General features: G+C 34.0%; 1 protein-coding gene across 2 annotated transcripts; it reads right to left on the reverse strand.

The window, feature by feature from the left end:
* Positions 1–13,990: 13,990 nt before the first annotated feature.
* LOC113391568 (trypsin-like) lies at positions 13,991–22,342 on the reverse strand. 2 transcript variants are annotated; one of them, XM_064220008.1, is made up of 6 exons: positions 22,056–22,342; positions 17,069–17,176; positions 16,150–16,267; positions 15,434–15,580; positions 14,592–14,720; positions 13,991–14,295 (listed from the first exon to the last, which is right to left on the reverse strand). In XM_064220008.1, exons 1-6 carry the CDS (start codon positions 22,320–22,322, stop codon positions 14,090–14,092), a joined length of 975 nt encoding a protein of 324 aa, XP_064076078.1. In that variant the 5' UTR covers positions 22,323–22,342; the 3' UTR covers positions 13,991–14,089. The 2 variants fall into 2 exon arrangements, with proteins under 2 accessions (XP_064076078.1, XP_026483346.1); XM_026627561.2 differs by having other exon boundaries at positions 13,992–14,295; positions 16,150–16,270.
* Positions 22,343–25,478: the final 3,136 nt, after the last annotated feature.

Consider the following 25,478-nt stretch of genomic DNA (forward strand, 5'->3'; position numbering starts at 1 on the left):
CACAACAATACAGAGTACTGTTATTTGGCGGTAGAATATCTGATGAGTGGGTGGTACCTACCCAGACGGGCTTGTACAAAGCCCTACCACCAAGTAAAGATAGACATAAGTTCCAAAAGGTAGGCACATGGGACGAAGTAGTTCCTAGGTTGGAAGCGTTGACTTTGTAAGCAAATTTAATTATTTTTTGTAGTACCAATATCTATGTGCTGCTCACCTACCACCAGGTGACCTATATACCAGTCCCAGACCCATCTACCTATAAGACATAAGAATTCTAAATTATGACAGGATACCTGCGTTTATAGGAAACATTTTTACATTACATTAGCAGCCTGTAAATTTCCCACTGCTGGGCTAAGGCCTCCTCTCCCTTTGAGAAGAAGGTTTGGAGCATGTTCCACCACGCTGATCCAATGCGGGTTGGTGGAATACACATGTGGCAGAATTTCGTTGAATTTAGACACATGCAGGTTTCCTCACGATGTTTTCCTTCACCGCCGAGCACGAGATGAATTATAAACACAAATTAAGCACATCAAAATTCAGTGGTGCTTTGAACCAGCAATCATCAGTTAAGATGCACGCGTTCTAACCACTGGGCCACCTCGGCTCTATTTTCAAATATTTCATAACATTATACTATGAGACTGTAATATTATTTAAAAAAAACGTGGAGTTAATGCTCGTTGACTTCCAGGCAGGAGACATAACATACATATATAATTGTATTCAACTAACATGACTGTATTTTTAGATGTTGAAAAAGAGTAACATTTTAGTTCCCGAGGACGGTTGATATTACTTATGGCTCTAATGTCTATAGGCAGCGGTGAGAACTTACCATCGGGTTATTCATTTACCCGTCTATCTACCAGTGTTAATAAATTAATGATATATATTTAAAAATGTTATTTAAGTAATTAATATGACTAACGAGGTTTTATATATAAATAAAATTTGACCCGCCCCGGTTTCGCACGGGTGCAATGCTGATACTGAATGATACAACGTTCATTTTTGTCATTAGACAATACAAACCGCTATGTCCCTGCATTTTAAGACTATCATATCTTCGAAAATATTCATTTAAATTACATGCTGTAAAGGGTCATATTGATCTATATTATTGCACAATATAATTAGGTACTTAATTGGATAAGTATTGATACTGTATTGATTAAAATCGCTTAGATTAAGCCATTTACGATACACATCTCATCAAAGGTAAAGTATAAAAAGGGATTATTGTGGGATATACCAAACAGATAGACATATACCATCGCGGACCCTTTTCAATGTGTACAATACTGCAGTATATTATTTTGATCTATCTCAGAGTGTCAAAAAAATGTGTTTATTTACGGCATCACATTAGAAACCTTTAAAATTATCAATATATATCGACTTTATTATGAATGTATTATACATATAAACCTTCCTTTTGAATCACTCTATCTATTGAAGGGTATCGCATCAAAATCCATTTCGTAGTTTTGAAGATTTAAGCATACACAGGGACAGACAGACAGCGGAAATCGACTTTGTTTTATACTATACATCGACTAGATCAGATAGACACTTTAATAGTCTAAAGGGCCGAAATTAATTACGACGATACTTATAAACAATTATTTTAAACTCTAAGAATAACTCAACATTGTTTAACCAAAGCCAGTGTCTTAAACAAAAAAAAAAAATACTTACACAAAATTATTGATATCCAATTTAAATTCACCGTTCATTGTATCAAAAACACACGACACTTAAAAATTTTTTAAGGCAATAATATCGTTTAATAGCGCGCTTCTCCTGGCCAACGTCCGAGACACTAATGGGACTGAGTATGCAGATAAGGGATATATCTACATAGCTAGAACAGGGGAATAAGATTAAAGCAGTGTGCTAATAAATAATAATATAATTTTGTTGGGTATTTCCTGAAATATCAATAAAAAAAATTTTAAACCATTGAATACATTTTAATTCAAAAAGGTTATATGATATATTAAAAATAATTGTATACTAGGCATTTTATTGCTGATTAGTTATTTTTATCTGACACACAAAAGATTCACTTGATGGTAGAGTTTTGTGCAAGTCTTTGGGTAGATACCAGCCACTCATCAGATATTCTACCGCCACATATATAATTGTGTTCCAGCTTGAAGGATGTGTCAGCCAGTTTAACTCCAGGCATAAAATACATCTTTAATCGTACTTGGAACGGTTAACGTTTCTAACAGCAACAATGAGCGGTGACCACTTGCCATCAGGTATCATCATTCGCCAGTCCACCCACCTGAATGAAATAAATAAGAGATTTTAACATATAACCTGTTAGGTACGACTGTAACAGACTTACATACAAATTTGTACGTATTAATAATGATTATCATATAAAATTACTTTTAAATGTTTCATAAAACAAGATATATATATGTCATTTTACATTAGTATGGTCTGATAATTAAAAAAAAATCATTACTCTAATAATAATTTACATTTAAATAAGACCATATGATAAACTAATAATAAAACTAAATTAAAAAAAAATACACGTATATAAAATTGTTTGGCAATGCTTTGTCTATGCTTTGGCTATACCCAGGTCATGGAAATAGATGAGGATGAGTTCTTGGATCTACAGAAACGTCGTAGAAAGGCTTTCTAAATATATATATTGACCTCATTCATATTTAAATATCTTTATTTAACACAGAAGTATTACACTTTCTTATTGACTGGCAAAATTCTACCATCGGTTCGGACAGAAACACATCAGTACGGAGAACTCAGCAGAATATTTTTGATGACTATAATAAATTATTTTTGAAACAACCTGGAGGCGATCGTTTCATTCCCAAGGGATGCTATCTATGAATCCTATGCTATATGTCAGACTTGCAAACCTGTTTTCATTTACTGTCAACCTGATGACTGACCTGATGCTATTCAGAAAACCGCCATTCTCACACGGATTTGATTTGCACAGTGGGTATTCTTTAAGTAACCAATATGTTAATGGTATAGTCAAGTTTTCTAGTTCTATAGAATTTTAAGGCAGTATCCAAAATCCTGGGTCTAAGCCTCGAGTCAGTTGAATAAAAACTTATTGAATTTTTCCATCAATAAATTCTCGGTAACACCCTGAAGTTGAGAAGTCGTTACAATCCTATGCTTTTGCTATTGCTTTAGCTAAGAAAATATGTCCGATTTACGTCTAATCGTACTTATATAATTTGAATACAGAGTGCATCCGTTTGCGCACATTTATGTTTATCTTCTGCGCAGTTGATTAGTATCAGTCAGTCAGAAGAACTCATAATATATTTAACCACTTAATAGACAATCACGGGAAAACTTGTCTCTGTGCATTGTGGTGTAATGATCATGAAGTAATTACTAAATCTACCATGTCAACTTCGAAATTTCGTCCATTACATAAACCCGGAATTCATATATATATCGCGGAGCTACTCCTTGTCGACTTCCAGGCAGGATATATTACATACATACATATTTTTAAATGTTAAAAAGGAGTAACTACTGAGTTTCTTGGCGGTACTTCTCGGTCAAATCTGCATTCCGAACCGGTGGTAGCTTCACTTAATATAGTTTGTTGAATGGCGATTCAAAAGTGCTTGTAAAAGCGTACTCGAATAAAGTATATTTTGATTTGATATGATACCCAGGGCCTTACGATCTGTACCAATTAACCACCAGACTGGAGGTTAGGAAGAAGGAAGGAGTGTATTTTTATAATTATAAACTCTTATCGATAAAAATAATATCGAATTGTCTGTGTATCGAGACATAACACGTGATTCGATATCGTTCAATGAAACACGTTGATTTATTGATATGACATTATTATTTATTTTTATTTTTCTGGTGTTTGAGAGCAAAATATTCTGCCAACGTGACCGGTTATTAAGAGATAAGACGTTGGTAATTAAACGGCTACAAATTTTTTATAACATTCTTATATAGTTTAGTACGTTTTATTTGTATACGGCGGATGGGAATGAGCCCTCTGGTAAAGTCACCATCATCCAACGACATTGCCGCTATAAAAAACATTTACCAATGCACGATCAACCTTGGGAGTTGCAATGTTATGTCCTTTATGCCTACAGTTACACTGGCTAACCCACCTTTAAGCCGGAAGACAACAACACTAATTATCGCTGTTCGGCGGAAGAATAGCCGATCAGTGTATGTACTTATTCAGACGGGCCTGCTCAAAGCCCTACCACCAAGTTAAGATAAGTTAGAATTATGTAGCGAAATATTCAACTGTAAAAGAAAAAATATCCATATATCAAGGAATGTATGTGTTTCATGATAAATCTAATACCATTTTAGATTAAACCTTGAGAATAATATGAGATAACATCCGCTTTAATGCCCCCGTTACATGTAAGGATTGAGGATGTAAGGTTAATACTTACCGTCAAAGGCCCTATGGCAGTCTGTCTGAGCCTATTTTGAAAAAGTCTAAAAAACGTGATAACTCAAAAATGGCTCACTTTTGCGTCATGCACATGGGGTTAAAATTATCGCAAATAGTCACCCCTGTTACCTCTTAACGGGAATACGTCGGATTACCATAAACCCTGTATAATCGATTTACCATTTAAAAATATTAAATTAATTAATAAATATTATTATTTATTAAAATAATACTTTTTAGAAAAAAAAAAACGCCTAGATTTAGGCTTGATCTCCATCACAGGACTGATTGAACATTAATTGTGAATAACAGCATTGAAAATCTGTTTATTTGAAAAGAGCAACTATGCGAGTTTCTTGCCGTTTCTTCTCGCTGGAGGCTGCTTTCCGAAACGGTGGTAGTGTTTAAACATTGACGATTCAAAAACGCTTTATTGTGAAGTTTACTTGAATAAAATACATTTGATTTGATTTGATTTGATTTGATTTGATTTGATTTGATTTGATTAAGCGTGTACGACCATCAACATTGTATTATAATATTTTTAAAATAGAAAGCATCTTTTATTAAGAAAATTAAACTTAACATTATAAGGTTACAAAAACATATGATATTTAGAGTTCCTTGGCAAATTTAAAAACCATTATTTGATCTCGACTAATTAAAAAAAAATCCTTATATCTAAAGTCCTGATTTTTACGGGTAAAATTCGCACACAGTCAAATTTTCGAATTTAAAAAGTAAAATTTTAAAAAAGAAACCCTTTCTTAGTGCTTAAGTTTATGGGTGGTGATCACGTACCATCACGTGTCCCATTTTTCCATTAGCCTATCACATAAATAATATATAGTTAACTGTCACATCAGTCCGTGTGTTTGATGACTTTGGTCTCTGTTAATATGGCGATCGTATTATAAGTAAATAAATAAAAATGACTCGATCTAGCGTTAATGTACATAACCTAACTTTTTCTCCATATTGAAATATATGAAACAAGTAAAATTTTTAATCGATCAATCAAGAATGAGGAATTCCGCGAAGGTCAATAACATTCAAGGAAGATAACACGTACGTATAACATGGAATATTGAATTTATTTCGCGCAATCAATTATGAGGAGGACAGACAGACGCAGAGGAATCTCTTCTCAATGTTTCCCTTAAAAACCCAGTAAGCTATAACGAAATAAAACACAATCAGAAACACCCACTGCCTAATTCGACGTTTATATTCTGAGGAACCAAATCACGCGTATCTTGTACACTTGTCGGTTGCCATTTAAACTCGAGTCACGTGTTTATTACGCGCGAGATAACGCTAAATGAGAACGACACTGAGTGATAATAGAAATTAAACAATAATATTAACTAATTTTAACTCGATATTTTATAATTTTTTACTTGTTTACAACGTATAGACAAGTTTATCTGTTAGTTACATCTAATGCTGTTTGTATTTAACGGTCGTTGAATTGTTTTACCTTTTTCTTTTTTTTTTTGACATTCAGACGGGCACAAGCTTATGACAATTCGTCCTTTTTTACGATTATTTGCATTAGTTATTTTTAAGTTTGCAAATATATATTATCAAAAGTTTAAACTTTAAAATGTAATTGTAGGTAAAAATTAACGTTACCGCAGTAAAAAAAATTGCGCATATTATAATATATAGATTTAATTAATTTACCGATATTGGTGCATCCACGATTTTGTTTTTTGCTACATTTCGTTATTACGTAAACACCGTAATTTTCTTCAATTGAAAAGCTTATTGAATTATTTATTTAAAAACATACATATATAACGAAAACATAGACTTCGTAACATTGATATGTATATCAATTAAAAATGGACACAACATTCAAAAATTTTAACATGTAAACATTTTTTTAAATCTATACTATAATATTATAAAGAAGAAAACTTTGTGTGTTTGTTTGTAATGAATAGGCTCAATAACTACTGGACCGATTTAAAAAAATCTTTCACCATTCGAAAGCTACATTATCCACGTGTAACATAGGGTAAATTTTATTTTGGATAAAATAGGGTTCCGAAAGATATTTGGGTTTTTCGGACACAAGGTATAAAAAATCAACCAGAAAAGTTACTTATTTTGCGTAGGTACGCTGCCTAAACTATAAAAGATAGAACCATAATATGTTCAAATTAATTGTAGATCTTATAAATATCTACAAAAAAAAGTCCGCGACACACTATAACTATCAATGTCGAGTGAGGCACAAAAGCCATTTTTTTATTTAAAAATGATGAATTTTTTTTGAAAGACAATCTTTGCAGCCTGCGGATAATGACTGCGTCGTCGACATTAGTGTCGGTGTCTGTGAATTGACCTGGGAATCATTTTGCTGACCGTGTCTTTCCTGGGTAGGCTTTTTGCAGCGGTAACCGACATCCACGGCGGAGCCGCGGGCGACCGCTATTAAACATATAAAAATATAATAATCTTTGAATTTTCAAAAAATATTCAATGTATGTACACCTACAGATTCGGTCGATTTACTCCTTAATTATATGTATAGAAAATAATTGTCGGTAAATAAGTTTACAAAATCAAAAATCAAGTCAAAATATAACTATTTACATCACATCCATGATCTGTATAGTGTTGTAAAGTTTTCATAATTTTCGCAAAGTTTAAAAAAATCATCTTCCTACTTCTATTTATTTAAAAAAATATATATTTTGTATATTTATGGGTTAAGATTTTAAATTAACATGGTTATTTTTATTACTAACAGTATTTAAAACGGGATATTTACCATGTTTTTTATTTTTATTCTTATATTATATAATTATTCTTATATATATTATATAATTCTCGTGAACAAGACATTCGTAGATAATGTCGAAATATCGAGCTCCACCAAATAAAAATAAAAAACATGGTAAATATCCCGTTTTAAACACTGTTAGTAATTTATGGGTTATTTTGATTTCCTTTTGAGATACGCAATCCTGTCACAAATCCGAAATCTACGCGGACGAAGTCGCGGGCAGAAGCTAGTATTATAATCAAAATCAAAATATTATTATTTATTCAAGTAGGCTCATAAGCACTTTTGAGTCGTCATGCCACAGTGTAGTTCGGAAAGTAGAACCGATAAGAACCGGAAAGAAACTCAGTAGACATTCTTTTTAATTACAGACTACGTCAGTCATCATCATTTTTTTATATATCCTGCCTAGAAATCAATAAATACTAATTATACGCTTTTTTTTTTTAATATATTTTTTTGACATTTTAATGCAGTTTGTTTTAAGCTGATTTAATTGCGTTATAATTTTTGGAATTTATTCGAATATGGATTGGCAAGTTTTCTTCTAAATGCGCAATATGTCGATATGATGCCAGGTATTGGTTTCCATATTTCATTATATTTAGCAGTTGTTCTTTAACCTCTTCACTCCTGAAGTTCGTTAACGTTTTCAAAGAGTCTATGAATGGGTGTCGACGATTCCGGAACATTCTCGAATATTCCTTAACTAAGATTTTTTCCTACGTCTAGTTCGCTTCCCCTTAACTTTGGCCATCAAAACAAGTAGTATCAACGTGTAGATATGCATGCCTCAACACGTGACCGAGGTTCTCGATCTTTTGTTTTTTCAACGTTTGCATTTGTTTTCCGGTCATGGCACTCAATTGACCTGTCTTTTTAGTCAGATCCTGGGGTTCTAGGTTCAAACCTCAGATTGGGGCGATAAAAAGTTGGTGCGTTTTCCGGTGGAACTTTTCAATAGAAGCTGCGGTCTGGAAGTTAAAAAATGCTCGGTAGTGAGACGTGCTGGTTGGAGATGCGCTCCTTCTGCAAAACCGTCATGTCACAGAAGGAAGAGGCGGAGCGGGAGCGGGAAGAGGATGCCGCTGCAGACCCGCTCCGCTGAAGACGACCAGGGTAGAGGAAAAAGTGCTGCGCGCATTTTCTCCCACCAACTCAATAGGCGCCGCAGTGAATAGGGAGGTTCTCAGGACCGCGTGAATCCCCCCTAAATGTTGAAGGCCAGCATAGGCAGGCCGACCGTCAGGGCGTCACGGTAGCATGCGAAAGCGATCCTGTGGCGCCCGCCGAAGAGACGGAGAGGATACCATTGGTTTTTTAGTAGGTATTCAGATCTACCGGGGCTCACTCGGCATCCAGGGCATCGGCAAGTCCCACATCCCCCATTTCGACATGGAGGAAACCTAACGCGTTTCTACAGCGATATAAAAAAAAAGGAGGTCTGGAAGTATCCCTTGAGCCGACTGCCATGAGCGAAATCGAACAGGAGGACAAAATTATCAATACATTCATCAAAGCATTAGTAAAAATGTGGTAACAATAATTCAAGTTTCAGCAGCTATATAACAAACGTTACAAAACTTGCGTAAAAACACAGATACACTGCGGAAACCCTTTTCCGAACAGGATTTAGCGTGTTCGTGTAACATGTTCAATAATTTTAACGTGAACGAGGGGAATCAGGTAATTAACTTATACGAAGTAGGGAACGGTTGCACAAACTCATAAAAACCTCAAGTCGATTCCTCAGAGTCTAGTGAATTTGATTTTAGAAAACGTTTCAAGTAAACTTTCATTTCAATAAAGAATAATACTAAGATTCAAACTTGTACTAGAGTACCCAAATTTTATTACTGACAGTTGTCATTCAGCTGATTTCCATTTTACAAACGCAGAGATCCCGTTACGGTTTCTCAAAGTTGGATCGGAAAATAATCGAGATCGTATTGTAATCGATATGAAAAAGTAGAATCGATCCTCGATTACGATTAAGCTGAGGTTAATTTTTGTGAGGTATAATCAAAGCTGTTTTGGAATATAACCAGGTATCATTATCAGTTAAAATTCAACTCTCAGCTGTTATAACAAAAGTCTCATAGCGAGTGTCGATTTTGTATTTAGAAAAGGATTTTTTTATTCGATTCAGAAGGTGATCAAAAATCGTATTGAATTTTGGAATCGGTCCATCCTAACCAATTTCGTAGATACGTATGAGACTGATTTTCATTCGATACAAGCAGTTTTCCTCGTGATATTTTCCTTCAACGCAAAGTTTCATATTATCGTTGCTTGCCTTCTGAATTTTCTTTTAAGATTAACGTATTCTAATGACCAGGTCATCTCGACTCCTCTAAATATATACCAATTCGTTATCAATATTATATACGAACTACATAAGTATGTCATAATATATATGTCATAATCATTGGAAAATATTTTAAATTGGTGTCAGTCAAGTGTGCCGCTTATCAAAAATTTGACAATAATTAATTTTAGGCGTTAGATAAATATGTCTGTCAAGGGTATTCAAATACTCAATCTAATATCACGTTAAAAAAAATCACGTGCTTCTCTCTTGATTGGGTTTTATGTAAGTCCGTCTGGGTAACTCAAAATCGTCACAATTTTTTAGTAATACTGTGTTCCGGTATTGAGAATGAGATAGACAGTGTAGTTAGAAGATCGGTAACGTATTGACGATATCAGGAATGATTAAAAATTCTTACTGTGTTTCTTATAGTCTATGGGCGGTGACCAATTAACGTAATTATTCTCTTTTACCTACTACCTTAATACCTAATGTAAAGAGGACAATCACCTGATAAAAAAACAGCGACAAATATAACAGCCAGAGTATATTCCGCTGGACATTGGACCGGCGTGTTGGAATAAGCTCCAATCCTTCTACCCAGAGGATAGAAGTCCTTATTCCAGCGATGGGACATTTACAGGTTACTGGAATAATAGTATTATACCAGATTTCTTTTTTTTTTTAATTCTAATCAATGCCCCATTTTAAGTAATTACTATTATGCCCTCCAATCGACCTCAAAGCTTGAGCCTAGAGCGGGGACGGCAAAAGCCCAGGTCAGGATCGAACATCAATACATCGATGTTGATTTTTAGTCGCTTTTAGTAAATACATTAATAGTTTAATTGTTTTCGTCATCGGCATTCGCCCTTAACCCACTTTTTAGGGCTTCCTTAGCTTGCTTCCTATAATAATTAACCTAATTTAAAAACAAAAACGTCACTTAATCTTATTTTACAGTTTAATGGTCTTTATAAAGTTAGAATATGTCTTTATAATTCAAACTAATTCATCTCTTGGAGTAAGAAGGAAATAGCCCAAGGGATAAGAATCGAACCAGCGACTTTTTACAACGCTAGGCAGCCTGTGAACCATTGCGCAATTAACGCTTTTTTAAACATAATTAAAAAAAAGAACTTAAACTTAGATAAGTATTTATTTGAATTAATGTTGACTGTACTATAGTGCACGTATCGCCCTCTAGTTACTGGAAATACATACTTCTATTGAATTTAAAATTTCCCACTGCTGGGTTAAGGCCTCCTCTCCCTTTGAGGAGAAGGTTAGGAGCATATACCACCACGCTGCTCCAATGCGGGTTGGTGAAATACAGATGTGGCAGAATTTCGTTGAAATTAGACACATGCAGGTTTCCTCACTATGTTTTCCTTCACATCCGAGCACGAGATGAATTATAAACATTATATTCAATAAACAAATTAATAATTATTTTAAGACAATTAAATTATATTCACAGGAAGATTAGTTAACATGTATAAAAAACATATTTAACATAACATGTTTTAAGAATCATATTTATCGCGACAGAATTATTTTATATATTTAAATAAAATACAACTTAGTTTGTAATTTTTAATTTATTTATATTTAAAGAAAGAAATAACAATTTTTGCAACTGGTTTGAACTAAATCGAAACGGTAAAGTATTGTCATAGTCTTATGATATAGTAACAAAAACTATGTCTTTAGACTTACAGTGAACCTATTTATACTATTATGATTAATTCCATTTGTTTTTCAAATGTATCGTCATGATGTCATTTGAACGACGTTTTTCACAAAACAGACAGACGGACGAGCATATGGTAAGCGATTACCATGGCTCATAGACTTCTTCACCATATAAAAAAAACCTTTTTTTAAGGCATAGGTTGGCGGTCGAGCACCACCGCCCATAGACAACGGCGCTGTCAGAAATATTAACCAACGTTGTGAACTTAGATCACACTCTCCCTTCAAACCGGAACACAACAATATTGAGTACTGTTGTTTGGCGGTAGAATATCTGATGAGTGGGTGGTACCTACCGAGACGGGTTTGCACGAAACCCTACTATCAAGTAAACCTTACAAGATCAGTGTCACCAAACTTGGGAACTAAGATGTTAAGTCCCTTGTGTCTGTAAATACACCAGTTCAGTCACCCTTCAAACCGGAACATCAATACTAAGATTGTTGTTTGTGATGGCTAAGACTAATTATCAACAAAATGTCTTAACAATATCGTTGAAATCAGCTTTCGAACAGAATTGAGGAAGAAAAGGTTTGAGTATAAAAAAAAATAACGACAATTTAAATTCCACGTTTAATGTTACGCGTATAATCTCAAAACACGAAACTTATAAAATATAAAACCTTGTACATGTAATACGTTTAATAAATTAAGATATTTATTAAGATCACTTAAATAATTTTAATTTTAATAATAAATTACAGTATACATACTGTAACACATTCACGTATATTTAAAGTTAACTGTAATAATTTAATTTTCTCAACAGTAATAAATCTTTAATTATTAAGTTTTCTTCCGTTTAATACTATTTACGTTCTTCTTCTTCTTCTCCTACCTACCTCTGCAGAGTCTGCCTTCCGACTAAGCACTCCACTTTTCACGGTCTTTAGCGTCATCCTCCAAGTACATTGGCTCTCATGTCCTGAGACTTCCAGCCATCGCTTCCTTGGGCGAACGGGAGGCCTAGTTCAGGTACAAAAATAACAAGTGACTTTCTGTCGACATAGTCCTTAGGAAGAGTCGCAACATGGCCACCAATACCTCAGACGACTCTCATAGAGCTTATCTGGTACTTCAAGACTACCTCGGATAACCTTTTAATACCATTTATATGTTATTCTATAGCGTATATAATAAGTATCTATTCCGTATCTACGAATGTCACTTAGCTAGTACGTAGCAGACGCATACTATGAAACATATACAATTTTACCATCAATATAAAATAAAATGAGAAAATCATTTTTGTAAACTATATTTTCGTCTTAATATACGTTGGTAACTATAATAATCTTTGGCGTTAAAATAATTTAGAAGTTACTACTACAATAAATAGTTGATTAAACTAATACTTAAAACTAAATTAAATACATAATTGTAAATTCGGTAACCCAAACGGCTTATGAGTATAGCATGGCAACATTTTTTGTTTATTCCCAAAGTTAACAATGATATCAAAAATAGAGCACTGTTATAAATTTGAAAATCGAATGATACTGGGAAGAACCAGATTGCAGTTTTTATAATACGTTCAAATATGAAATATAATTTGCAAGTCTAAATCATTGATAAATATGTCCATCTTAAATTAGTAAACAATCCGCACGCTATCAAACTAGTATGGAATTTAAAGTAAACCAAAAACGCCAGTTCTTGTTTCAACGTTTCGAACAATAATTATCCGACTTTTGCAAACTAAAAGGAGATTATTATTTTATCATGTCTATGTATGTATGTATGTGTAGACATTTGTATGTATGACTTTTCACTACAACAATTACTAAAATTATCATCTTACTAAATGAATGACTACTATCTAAGAGCATTTTCACATTCTCCGATTCGATATCGATGTCGGGCGCCGATCCGATTTCGCGAGAAGTAAAATGTATGAAATATGTATCCGTCTTCCATATTGTCCGATCCGATGTCGGAGCCGACACGGTGTTGGCGGCACCGTCGGATACCCGTAAGTTGTCGGACGATATTGTTTGTAAGTGTGCTATACGTGCATTTAAATTGTCTCTGTGTGCGCAGTTCTAGGCGCGGCGGTCATTTTGCGATTTTGTTTTGTTTACTTGTTTGGTTGTCAAATGTCATCATGGCATCGTCATCATTATAAAACGACATAATTACATTAATTGAACTGTTAGAATCAAAACCATGCTTGTGGACTAAAACTCCCTCTGAATATCTAGATTCCACAATGGGATGTATCCAATACTTTCTTTGCACAAATCTTTTTTGCGCAATATGATAGACAAAGTAAATAAAGTTTTCCATTATAGTATGCCATGATGACCTGCCCGCACGAAGCTATGGAGCAAATGGAACAGAACGAATGAAAATCGGAACGACTTTTTCGGAAATATTTGAAAATAGCACGTGGTGCTAGCTGACAGCCGTCAGTTATCGTCGTCCGACACCAACATCGGATCGGATAATGTAAAAACGCTCTAACTATATGACAGATTCGGATTATAGCCTGGACCAGCACATAGGGTAGTTTTTATCTCTAAACCCTGACTACCGCCTCCTTTTCCCTAACACAATCCGAAGCCGGAGGCGGAGACTAGTAAAATAATTATCTCTTAAATTATGCAGTAATAATACACGAACAAAACTCAAAATAATTAACAGCTTGTCCGCTCGTCTGGCAACTATAGACGTGAGTTAGCCGACGCCATTTTAATGGTCGTGCGTGTCTTAGTTCCAAAAAGTCGCATACCATTCTGATCGCGCGGGCATTTTAAATATTTCCTATAGTCTAATATATTCTTTGTCCTAATGAATTGGCAGTGCTTTTAATCCAGTCGACATACGATGCTACTCTAGTGTAAACACCAGGCCGTGCTCGCCTCGCACAACCGGACCCCCATGAAACGACGCCGTGTAACTGCCATCGATTGCTGTAACAAGCTAGGGGACCTCCTGAGTCCCCCTTACACGCATCAACACCACCAGATAGGATACCTGGAAATTAAAACTGGAATTACTTTTGGCACGAAATATTTATATGGTCAATACCATTTTTATAAATTTTGACAGAGGTCGGAAATATTTTTGCAGGTAATTATATTCCAAATAAAGTGACCACAAATATTGGGTATGCTCCGCGATTTCGCGACGTTTGGATTGATGAATAAGTAAATTAATTGATATACCTACCACCACCTATATCTTGATATATAATGTTATGTAATTATATACACAAAGAAAAACTAAAAGAACCAACTAAATATATATTAGCTAAATGATTTTGTACTTACCAGCGCACAGCATAGAATCTAATATCGTTTGCTGACATCCACCTAATACTTTTTCCTTCCTGCAAGTCGTTTGATCAAGCACAGGCACAGCTGCTGCTCTTAAAACTGGTGCAAAATTCTCCGTTGCTTCTGTAATTAAAACAACATTTCATTAAAGTTAACAAATAACAGATACAAATTGTGTAAACTGGACCAAATAGTGACAAATATCGTGTATGTTACAGTGCGCCGCGCTTCAAAGTTAGCTAGTGTAACTATTATCCTTCTCCTATCCTATAAACAACATTACACATCGCTTGGCTTGTGTTCTTCAAGTGTGTGACGACCAAGGGAACCCTCCCAAAAAGAATGTGCCTTCGAAAGTAAAAGCCTAGATTTCGAGATAGCATGAGAGACCCTTTTTACTCATCTTAATATAGTCCACGTATCTCTCGCGCATTTATTTTGTTATTATAATGACTTCAATGTATTTAAAAAAAGGAATAATCTTTTTAATACCATATACCGAGAACTAAACAAATGTTGCCAGTTAAACTATATTAAGCCGTTTATTTTTAAATAAATATTGGACAACATCACATACATTACTCTGATCCCAATGTAAGTAACTAAAGCACTTGTGTTATGGAAAATCAGAAGTAACGACGGTACAAACACCCAGACCCAAGACGACATAGAAAATTAATGAACTTTTTCTACATCGACTCGGTCGAGATCGAACCCGGGACCTCGGAGTGGCGTACCCATGAAAACCGGTGTACACACAACTCGACCACGGAGGTCGTCGTTGATAGTAAATTGACATTTCCAAGTTATTGACATAAAAATATCCTGCTATCTACCTGCCTGATATCCCCAGCCGCTGACAGCGCACCACCTCCCGGCTGTGTCTGCTTTGTCAGGCAAGCAGATCGGTCTGACGTGACTATTGAACTGAACTCCGGAACGGGACACAAGGATGACGGCTATGTCGTTGCTATGTGGACCATCTGGAAATATAAAATAATTAAATTATTTTCGAAACTTTTTGGTACATTTGACTTTAGCGTTAACGCCTGGTATTTATTTTATATAATTAGGAGATCATAAAATATCCGAAACTCCATCGTATTATGTAAAATAGGCTGAAAATATAATATATTATAGTATAATGTAAAATTTATATAATCATATAATATAATTATGATTTAATTTGGCATAGAAAAAGCAATACTAGCTGAACCTGCGGCTTAACCCGCACGTAATTTATAAAACAAAAACATTCAACCCCGTTATTAATGAAACCAGTTCAGTGTTTTAAAACAGACGAACACGTTTATTGAGGCACAGATTACAAGTAACTAATTCAAATTAAGAACAACTTATTTGATATATAACCTACATCCGCTTTAAACCCTGTAAGGTAACCTACCTACCAAATTTCAAGTGTTATTGTTTCTGAGATTTCTTGGTTAATCAGTGAGTGGTATTTCGCTTATATATACATAGAAGATTATATAAAGTGACGTTACATGGTTATACTTTTTTTTTTATATAACTATGAAAACATTTGACTTACTCTTCCGGAATTCAGGATGCGGTACAACCTTCTCGGCCAGGAAACGATTCTCGTGTTTATCCTGCATTTTCAACCGATGCTCTCCCACTAATAATCTGACGTGGTCCAATTGGAGCGGCTGCTGAAATATCAAAATCAAAAAATTCAAGACACAATATTAAAAGTGGTACATTTAAATTAACAACGACTTAAATAAACTGGCAAGCCACTAGGCTATGAAGCGGTCGAAGTAAAAACATATATTAATCAACGGTATACAACACAAATAATATACTGGGGAAAATGACTGCTGTACTAAAACTTCAAGGTAAATCCCCTTTTAATCGCAATTCCGATTTACTGGGCGAAAAATTAAGGATGATACGTTCAAGATTCTATTCCGAACTTCGACTACTCTATACAAAAATAAAACTCGGCTCGAAAAATCGTAACTGGGGATCAATTCTACTAATTTATTTCGGCTATGAAACGAATCCGATTATAGTCCGATCCAACTTCGATCGAACTAAAACTGGATTGTTGTTTAGTTGAATACAATTTTTTAGTAGAATTAGCGCCCAGTTCTCACAACAGAGGAGGCAACTATACGAGATGTTGTATATTTCAGAAAAGTTTTTATATTTTTATTTTACAAATTAGAATAAATTTACTTGGTGGTATGGTTTTGTGCAATGGTCTGGATAGGTACCACCATATATTCTACCGCCAAACACCAGTACTCAGTATAGTTGTGTTCCGGTTTGAAGGTTGAGTGAGCCAGTGTAACTACAGGTACAAGGGAGGTAACATCTTAGTTCCCAAGGTAGCGCATTGGCGATGCAAGAAATGCGTACATACAGCGTCATTGTCTATGGGCGGTGGTGACCACTTAGCAGCAGGTGCTCTTCCAACTATACATATATTTAAAAAAAAAACTAACTTTATCAAAACAATGTGCAGCGGATAATACGAGTCGTTCCGCAATGACCGCTCCCCCACAATGATGCTCAAATGTTAATTTGTCAGCATCTAACATTTGGATTTCCACCTGAAAAACAAACAAAATATTATCAATCAATGTCCTGTGAGCCGAGATGGCCCAGTGGTTAGAACGCGTGCATCTTAACCGATGATTTCGGGTTCAAACCCAGGCAGGCACCACTGAATTTACATGTGCTTAATTTGTTTATAATTCATCTCGTGCTCGGCGGTGAAGGAAAACATCGTGAGGAAACCTGCATGTGTCTAATTTCAACGAAATTCTGCCACATGTGTATTCCACCAACCCGCATTGGAGCAGCGTGGTGGAATATGCTCCATACCTTCTCCTCAACGGGAGAGGAGGCCTTAGCCCAGCAGTGGGAAATTTACAGGCTGATTATGTTATGTTTATATGTCCTGTTGAAAATTTTCAACGACATCGATTAAAAAATGCCTGTTGGCTAAAACCAGCTCCGTCTTGATAACCAGCTCGTAAGATTAACCCAAAATGCACTTAATAAAATTCAACCTAGATATCAAATGATCTTACATTTTCAACGATTATACAATGATGTATGTCAAATTGTATCGAGGCTAATACATTGTATGCAAAGTGTGGTCTCGTACAAAGCATCTTTCTCAGCTCAAGACTAGTAAAGCGCAGTATTAAATTAGGGGGATCCGTACAGTTTAAACTAATAAATGCTTAGTTTCTTAGTTCTTAATCGATCATCATTACTTTGTGGTAGGATGTTTTCGCAAGCTCGTCTGAGTAGGTAGCACCCACTCATCATATATTTAACAGCCTAGCAGTAATACTTTGTATTGTTGTGTTTCGATTTGAAGTGAGTGAGCTAGTGTAACTTCACTGACAAGGGACATAATAACTTAGTTCCCAAGGGTAGCGGTGCATTAGAGATGTAAGGGATAATTAAATTTTCTTACGGCACCAACGTCTTTAGACGGTGGTGACCACTAACCATCAGGTGGCCTAATTGCCCGTCCTCCTATATATTCCATAAAAAATGCATACACATTATCAGGGGTTCTGAAAAGTACATAGGGTATCTAACACCTACCATTATCATGGACTAACCCGCGGGCGGAAACCAGTAAACAATAAATATCTCTACAAGAAGGTTGTCTGAAAGAGATCACTACTTTACCCACAAGGCCGCCTGTTGCTCCTCATGCAACTTTGTTCAAACCGATGATTTTATAATGTCAACCATTTTCACGAATGCAATAAATCAAAATATCCTATTTTCAAGCAAGCTCATGTCATACTAAAGTATGGAATTAAATGTAAACCTACCACCGATTCGGAAAGTAGATTCTACCGAGAAGAATCGGCAAGAGAATCGGTAGTTACCCTTTTCCACCATTTTAATTCCAGAGTATGTCAACAAAGTGCAATTAAAATTATTTGTATCCTGCATCGAAATCAACAATTGCTAAGTCCACGCTTCTTATCATTAATATAATCTTATTTTGACTAATATTCCGTATTTATCAATATTTTGGTAATTAGATTTCAATAAAAAAAAATAAGAATGAGACGTCTAAAGCAATGGTATCCAGCCCTACAATGTGAATTGATAATATGCTCTTGATCACTTGAGTTATTAGCGTATTAGATGTAAACAGGATTATTTGAATGCGTTCAATTTACATTTAGCGAAGCGTCTTCAAAGATGTTATAAATTAAATATTATTATAATTGCAAAAATTAATATCTAATACTAATTAGAGGTTTTTTTTTATTATATTTAAAATAGTAAATTAAATAATGTAAACTAAGGATCTCCAAAAAGCGGGCGACAGTTTAAAAGTGAAAGTTCAACGAGCATTTGTATCCGAACGTTGCATCATGGCTGGCTGTCAAAATGGCGCGGTTTTTTTTTTGTTAATTTTCGCGGTTATTTTTATGTAAACGGTTTACGCAATTGAAAAATAAATTAGTCATCCGCAATTAAATATAATTTAAGGTATTCGCTTGCATAATTATTGTTAATGTATTTACATAAAGTAAAAACCTTTAATATCACTTTACAATAAAATGTAATATTAATAGTATGTACTAACTTTTATAAAGTCAATACTTATACTTATATATTTAATACAATCCTATTTAAAGATTAAACGACCATTTCTAATTTACATTGTGATTTTATCCGGAAAAATAAAAATAAAAAATAATATTTATTCAACAAAAAAAAACATTTTTATAAACAATTGCATGGTTGATCTAGGACAATCAGTCTCAGTATATAATAACATAGTTATCAAACGAAACAAAGATCAAGCATATCCTAGCTAGCCTAATTAAATAACCAGTGGATAATCAGCCCATTGAAAGTTGAAATAATTGAAATACATCAGAAATATCGCCTTATTAAAATATTATTAAAATTTTAAAAGTAAGCATCGCTCGAAACAAATGAAGAAAAAAAAAGAAATTAATCATTGAATTACGATTCTACGACGAAATACTGCTAGCATTCTTGCCCCCGTTCCACGCGATCATAAAACCTTAATGCAAGTTATAATTATTATTATGTAAATAAATACATTTATGACTAATCTCTGATTATAAAATGGTATGCAGTACGCGGAACATTGTAGTTGAATAACTAAATCGAATACAAAATTATAGTGACTGAAAATTTCCTGTAGTGCAAAACCACGCGTCTATTTTACAATACGTCAAAATAAAATTTTATAACGACTGTCTGACAATGCACAGCCTAAACTGTTAGGTCTAAGAGAATGAAATTGTAAAGAATTAGATATATTTAACTCAAAAATTAGTGAGTTTAAATTTAGTTTACGTCATATTACTAAACTATAACTGTTTTACTTGCTTTTTATACTTTCTGTTTTTGTTTTTATTTTTAATGTAAGTTGTCATTTATTTGTACTAATTTTAAGTGGAAACTTGATTGATTTATGTTTTTCTTATACTTGTTTTTTTTTTCTATTAAGTGTAAATATAATTGTTTGTTTCCCAAATAAATAAATAAATAAATAAATATTGCAGGGAACAGGGGTTTTTTAATTCACCCCCTAATGGGGTTAAATGGGAGATTGAAAGTTAGTATAGAAATTTTACATTTTTATTATAAGAAATATGTTAATCAGTTTTAGGCTTATGTTAATATGTGTTAAAGACATATTCAAGATTTTTTGGAAATTCATCACCTAAAAATGACACTTAGGATCACGGTAGTATGTGTAAGCGGATCCGTAGAAATCCGCTGGTTTTTTAGTAGGTACTCCGGCGCACTTAGCTTTGGTGAGTCCCACGTACTCCTCCACTTCATGTGCGGGTAACGAGTAAATAGGATGTGTCCATCGAGATCAAAAAAACAAAAAGGAGGGTGCAAATAGGATGAAAGTTTATATGGAATTAAAATGATATTGGAAAGTTAGAAATATGATAAACAGTGGTAAGTAAGTGTTTCTGTCTATAAGTGCTTGAAATTGGGGATGAAAATTTGTATGGAAGGTAATAATTTTTGTAAGTTACAATATGGAAATCGATAATAAGTACTATTAAATAAAAGATCAATGTTACGTTGTTTTCTGGTGGGATATACCATGGGGTACAAGGCAAGTTTATAATTATTTATTTTTATAAGTCTATAACCCATCGACGCGGAAATGTCCGTACATGGTTGGCTAGAGAGTAAAAGATGGTATGTATATATATAAGTGCTACCAACTGGGTAGGTACCACCCATTCATCAATAAAACTTGTTGATGAGTTCCGGTTTGAATGGTGAGTGAGCGAGTGTTACTTCAGGCACAAATAACATCTTAGTTCCAAAAGTTGCTGAATGGTGATACGTGGAATGTTTAATATTTCTTACAGTACCAAAGTCTATGCCTTACCATCAGATGGCCCATTTTCAAAGTATTTACGTATGTATTTAAGAAAAATATTGATACTACTTATTACAATACTTTTTCATGCTTTTTGTAACAGAATCTCACTGATTGGTTCGTTGGCTTCAGAAGAAATCGCCTTTAATTTATTATTAGCTCCATATTAGGCAAAATGGTCTTAGAAAATCCTGATTGCCGCCCAAAAACTACTTTTAATTGCATTTATAAACTAGTTTAATTGCTTTTATGACAGGAAAATATTAACTGGAATTTTTGTGGTTTGATATAAGCTTCTTTAGGAAATCTATACAAGATTCAAGATATTTAGTACGATACAAAAACATAGCAAACTTTTATAAATATCATTAGATTTTTAGACTTGGACCACTACACTAGAATTAATTGTTCACTGTCTTCGAATAATAATAATTAATTGAAAAATATATCATCAAGGTGGCTATAGATCAGTTTGAAAAAAAAAACAATATGGCTGGACCTTTCCAAGAGAGATTCCTACACATGCAAATTACCTTATGACGTATCACCTACATGAAATATAAACTCAAAAACATAAAAAGGGAAAAATGTCTGTTAATGTCCCATTGCTGGACTAAAGCTGCTTGCGTGGAATCAATGCTTGTTGACTTCCAGGCAGGAGACATAACATACATATATAATTGTAGTTAACTAACATGACTATGTTTTTAGACATTGAAAAATAGTAACTACTGAGTTTCTTACCGGATCTTCTCGGTAGAATCTACATTCCGAAACGGTGGTAGCTTTACTTTAAATAGTTTGTTAAATGACGATTCAAAAGTGCTTGTAAAAGCCTACTTGAATAAAGTATATTTTGATTTTGATTTTAACGAGATTTTTTGGAGCTTATACCACCACGCTGTTACAAAGTGGGTTAGAAGAAAAAGCTTTCCAGGGGTGCTGAAACCCACCTTCATTAAATATCGACATATTCTATTCATAGAACTAACCATTTTTTAATTTAATGTACTTTAACAATGACCTGACATTACTAGCAACAGTTGCTGAGGGTTACTCACCTGCCAAGGGAAGGCCCCATAAGGGGCCTCGGATCCTCCAACAATTTTCCCTCTCCGTAAAGTAAAATCCACTGTCCTCGTACCGCACTTCACTTTTTCTTTACCCGGTTTTATTGAATTCTGGCTGAAATAGTTCGTCGAGAAACTGTTGAAGGCTTTCGAGGGACGAGTTCGGTTCCTATAGTACTCCATATGATTTATTCGACTCGTAAAAACGTCGGATGAACACACATTAAAAATGTTTAGCAATAAAATAAACTTAATCATTTTGTTTATTGACACACAGATTATAAAAAAAAAAAAACAAAACACAAAATCGAAAATTACAAATTTTCCGAACGAAATAATTGAATCAAAACATATCGTTGATTTTATATATTTTTTTTATTTTGTGCGTATCAGAAATACGTGTGTACCATCCGATAGCTGATACCGAAGTGCGCATCTGAGATCGTAACGTTTTACTTTTTTTTCTCCGTTCACAATGCCATGTGTGCTACACATGAAATGTGGGTCACGGATCGGTCTGAAGATGCATCTTTTGTCCAATAATTGTCACGGTTAAGATTCGACACGGTGTAATGTGTCACGCATTAATGTCTCAATTTATTTTTAAAACAACTATCAGAGATTGTAGTCTAGACAACCTTTATACCTATTGAATTGTATATCATTATAACTACCCCGATTTTTTAGCAGTTTAGTTTACAAGTCAGATTCCAAAATCTGGTTTCCAAATTCAGGACAAAAAAATGTTATTCAGTTTTTATGTCGAAAAATTCTCAGGGACAGGAGTCTGGGTGTTGACAGTGCTTACGGTCCTGGACCTCGGAAAACAAAAGCCATTGGTGCCGCGCCTGATCTGTTTCCGGTCGTAGAGTATTCCGTTCCACAAAATTATCGTAATGACTTTACTTGAATCTGTGCATACTCTTCTGTACTGCAATAATAATTCCTGCGCAGTTTGCTAGTCTTTCTTGAGAATGGCCACTATATATATATATATATATATATATATATATATATATATATAACTAGCGGATAACTTAGATTATTTATATACATCAATCATGAGAGACTGTCAAAACTGAAAACGTGAAAAAAATTATTGTAATGAAATAATTGTAGTTTTGCTACAACGAAATATTTCACGATCCCTGTCAAAGATTGAATAATATAAAATGGGTACAGATCTAAATTCAAATAAAAAAAATATTTTTAAAAAAAATTAAAAATAAAACTCGTTTAATAAATAAACCTAATCACAACAAATGTCGTGTGCATCAATATGTTCCAATGTCAGCGCTTATTTCCATATTTATGTAAATACTTATTGATATAGTTTAAAATTACGCTGTCGACCAAGACATGTTTATTGCTTGGTGTTAAGGGATACACCTATTATGATTAAACTTAAAAAAAATCATCTTTAATAATTTTCGTTATAATTTGGTGACCGGAATAAGAATGTATTTATTTTAGTTAACACTTTAAATCGTTGTTTTTGGGCAAAGGGGAAAAAAAAGCAGTCCAGTACTTTAGTTCAGTAGTTTTTTTTTTGATCTGGTAATTATGAGCTTATGTTTTTATAAAAGACAAGGAGACATAAAAATTAATATGTTCTTAAAATTTTCAACTGTTATTATGAAACTTCGAACACTAGTGGGAACATTGGTTAAAATCAACTAGTTCTCGCACGTGGCTTAGCTCGCGTTTTAAATGCTGGTCGTCAGGTGTAAGGTATAAAGAAGCCTATGTTCTTTTTGGAGTTAAAGTTTGCTAAATTAAATTAGTTAAATCATATTCATCAATTTACCCCCTTACAAACAATTATAATTATTTCCCATACAAACTTCCACCCAAATTTTCATACCCTTAGGGTATATTTTCCGTGATAAAAACTAACCTATGACCTTATTCAGGAGTCAAATTATCTCTATATCAAATTGAAAATGAAATGAATGAACGTTGCCTTGAGCGTCTGCTATGGATCGTAGTAAATAGCAAGTATTTGATAAGCATCTACTCACTAAAATGATCCCTGATTGCAGGTTCATTTTATTCCCCCTAATGGTAAGTGATCACCGCAGCCCAGTCATTAACGCCGTATGAAATTTTAAACATTTCTTACATAACCAATGCACCATATAATATATGTGTATAATACTGTAAAAGCCCGAACTGAGGTAAATCTTAAGATTTTCCAGTAAAACCTAAAATTTACCCACATGAGTTGGTAAATGTAAGAATTTATTTTAAAGGGACGACTTTTTCGGAACCAATTACCATTCCAACCTAACCTAACCTAAAATGTGATTCCTAAAATTTACCAAGTGAATGATGGTAAAAGTTCGAATCCCAAAGTTTTATGGACAAATGACCATTCATAATCGGTAAATCTTAAGTTTTACTGGACAATCTTAAGATTTACCGTAGTTCGAGCTTTTACAGTAACATATGCACCAACCTTGGTAACTGAGATGTTAAGCCCCATGCGTCTGTAGTTACTTGATAACCCTTAAAACCGGAACACAACAATAGGAAGTTTTGCTGCTTAGTGGTAGAACATATTACGATGAGTGGTACCAACGCAGACGGGCTTGCACAAAACCCTGCCACCAAGTTTACATGAATGTCATAATATAGCAAGAGATTTGTATTTTTTACTTTATAAGTGTATACCTATACGACTATATAGCATAGTATATCTCGATGAAGTAGACTAGATACTTTATATTACAATGTACGAAATAATAAAGATAAAACTTGGATTAAGATATTCCATGCTATAATACAACTCTATTCCTGTTAACTATTTACATCCCCTTAAATTTCCGATAGTGTTTTCGGCGATGTTCAAACCGCTGACGATTTTTTCACTAATCCATGATGAAAACCATAGACGATCTCGACCAATGATGTACTTAATGTCAATTCAAGGTCAAACTTGTTTATTAATTTGACTACACTTATTGGTAGATTACTTAGCTTCTATTCATATTTTTGAAAAATAAACATCATTTACTTGGCATAGATAATATCCATAATTAACACTGCTTATCAGCAGTTGAAAAATATATATACATTAAAAAGAAAATACATTTTTTTATTCTGTTGAAACATACCTTTAAATAAAACCGCTTTGAACCAGTTTCCACCGCCTTAACAGTTGTTCTAATTTCAAATGCATTGTTGCGATTATTCGTTATCTATAAAACTTTGACCCATAATCTGTGTAAATGTGCAAAGGACGCACACCTAACAAATACAGTATGCAGAAAAAAATTTTTTTTTTAATATATTGCACATTTTCCTTATAAGTACATCGAAGTAAACGTCATAATAAAACATAATTTTGTAACGATAGGGTTATTACAACGTCCTCTTGAGCGGAACCATTGATTTCACCGTTTAATATAATTT

The sequence above is a fragment of the Vanessa tameamea genome, chromosome 30, assembly GCF_037043105.1.
Source record: "Vanessa tameamea isolate UH-Manoa-2023 chromosome 30, ilVanTame1 primary haplotype, whole genome shotgun sequence".
Lineage (NCBI taxonomy): Eukaryota > Metazoa > Arthropoda > Insecta > Lepidoptera > Nymphalidae > Vanessa > Vanessa tameamea.